The 1470-nt window shown below is 65.6% G+C and overlaps 1 protein-coding gene across 1 annotated transcript; it reads left to right on the forward strand.

The window, feature by feature from the left end:
• Positions 1-53: 53 nt before the first annotated feature.
• LOC121024639 (EKC/KEOPS complex subunit LAGE3-like) lies at positions 54-1406 on the forward strand. Its single transcript, XM_040466844.1, has 3 exons — positions 54-358; positions 671-799; positions 1068-1406. Exons 1-3 carry the CDS (start codon positions 114-116, stop codon positions 1180-1182), a joined length of 489 nt encoding a protein of 162 aa, XP_040322778.1. The 5' UTR covers positions 54-113; the 3' UTR covers positions 1183-1406.
• Positions 1407-1470: the final 64 nt, after the last annotated feature.

Here is a 1470-nt window from a genome sequence, read left to right on the forward strand (position 1 = left end):
GGCGCGCGGGACGGAGCTTCGGGAAGGAGCTGCAGCGTCTCAACCGCCAGCCGACTGGGCGAGCGGCCGGACCTGTGTTCAGGGGACTGGACCTGAGGCGGAGCCTGACGACCATGGAGGCGGCAGACGCAGCCGCAGGCGGCGAGGTGGGCGGCGCCGACAACGCCCGGGACGGCCAGGAGGGCCAGGGGGGCCAGGGGGGCCAGGGAGGCGGCCTCGGCCGCCGCGGACACGGTCATGGCCTCGGAGGCGCGGTCGCGGAGGCCGCGGTCGCCGGCGAGGCTCTGCGTGTCCCGCGACTACCTCACGCCCCCGGGCCAGGCGGAGATGCCCTCCCCACGGCCCGAGTACACATATTGTATCCTAGCTGAAGGGACAGCGGGCATGGGCAGGGGGCGGAAAGGGAGAGGAGCTGCGGTAACCTGAGGTGCGCGGGGCAAAGATCTGAGAGCAGGGTGATCACGGGGTGGCTGGAGAGAGGTGGGGGAGGAGGAAGGAAGGAGATGAGGGGGGAAACGGGTTCCCGGGGGCGGTGGGCGGACATGGGCCTGGTAACGGGGTGGCCGCGAGCCATTAGGGTCGGGAGTGGGTGGCCTCGTCAGGGTGGCCTGAGAAGGGGGCTCAGGCCCTAAGTGAGTAGTGGTGGTACCTTAACCGAATCTGCACCCAGCGCCCTCGGCGTGCCTTTCCCGTCCCACTTGGAGGCGGAGATCGCCCGTGCGTCTTTTGCCCCAGATCGGGAACCGTATGGATACCTTGTGGAGCAGCAGCTCGCTGTGTTCGGCAGCATCCTGGCCATGTTAGTTCTGGAAGGGCCGGGGTCGGGGTGGCTGCAGGTGGCGGGTCCAGTCTCCATGGGGGGTGGGGGGGGGCGCTCTCTGCTGGATCGTCGAGGGCTAGGTGCGGGCCAGGGTCCGCAGGCTCTAACACCTGCACCTGCGGGTAGGGGGTTCGCTCCTGGGGGCGGGGAAGGGTGCAAGGGATGGGTACCTGGGCGGGGAGGGGAGCTGCGCGAGGAAGGGGAGGATCCACCACCTCCAACTTGATTGCCTTTTCTCCTCTCTCAGCCGCTGGAGAGCTGAAAACCCTTTCCTCCTCCGAAATTCCATCATCAACTTTCTTGACCAGCTTTGCGTGGTGATTCGGACCATGCAGCGCTTCGGGCCCCCTGTTTCCCGCTAAGCCTGAGCTGGCGAAAGGGGGCTAAGGTCTGGCCTCGTGTCCCCCGTCTGGGCGGTCCGTCCTTCCTAGGGCAGTGATGCCTGCACTAGCTGCCACCTGAGGTTGGGGGCCTGCCTGTTCTTCTGAGGGCAATGAGGGCCCGAGCCCTTGGGCACTCATGGTCCCCTTGTTTTGTTTGCCATTTAAATGTTTGCTATTGCAGAAAATAAAACTGAGCTTTGTTATTCCCTGTTCCTTCTCATTTGTGGCACCCCCGGATAGTCTTCCCTTTGTCCTCAGGTGGGGGGG

This window comes from Herpailurus yagouaroundi, unplaced genomic scaffold (genome assembly GCF_014898765.1).
Source record: "Herpailurus yagouaroundi ecotype Mexico unplaced genomic scaffold, PumYag 66579, whole genome shotgun sequence".
NCBI classification, from domain to species: Eukaryota; Metazoa; Chordata; class Mammalia; order Carnivora; family Felidae; genus Herpailurus; species Herpailurus yagouaroundi.

What these genes read in the sequence shown, in the direction of transcription:
- LOC121024639 (XM_040466844.1), top strand. Translation starts at nt 114, where the DNA reads ATGGAGGCGGCAGACGCAGCCGCAGGCGGCGAGGTGGGCGGCGCCGAC. An exon ending in ACGGCCCGAGTACACATATT is followed by an intron (nt 359 to 670) that starts GTATCCTAGCTG and finishes ATCTGCACCCAG; the next exon opens with CGCCCTCGGCGTGCCTTTCC. An exon ending in TTCGGCAGCATCCTGGCCAT is followed by an intron (nt 800 to 1,067) that starts GTTAGTTCTGGA and finishes CTCCTCTCTCAG; the next exon opens with CCGCTGGAGAGCTGAAAACC.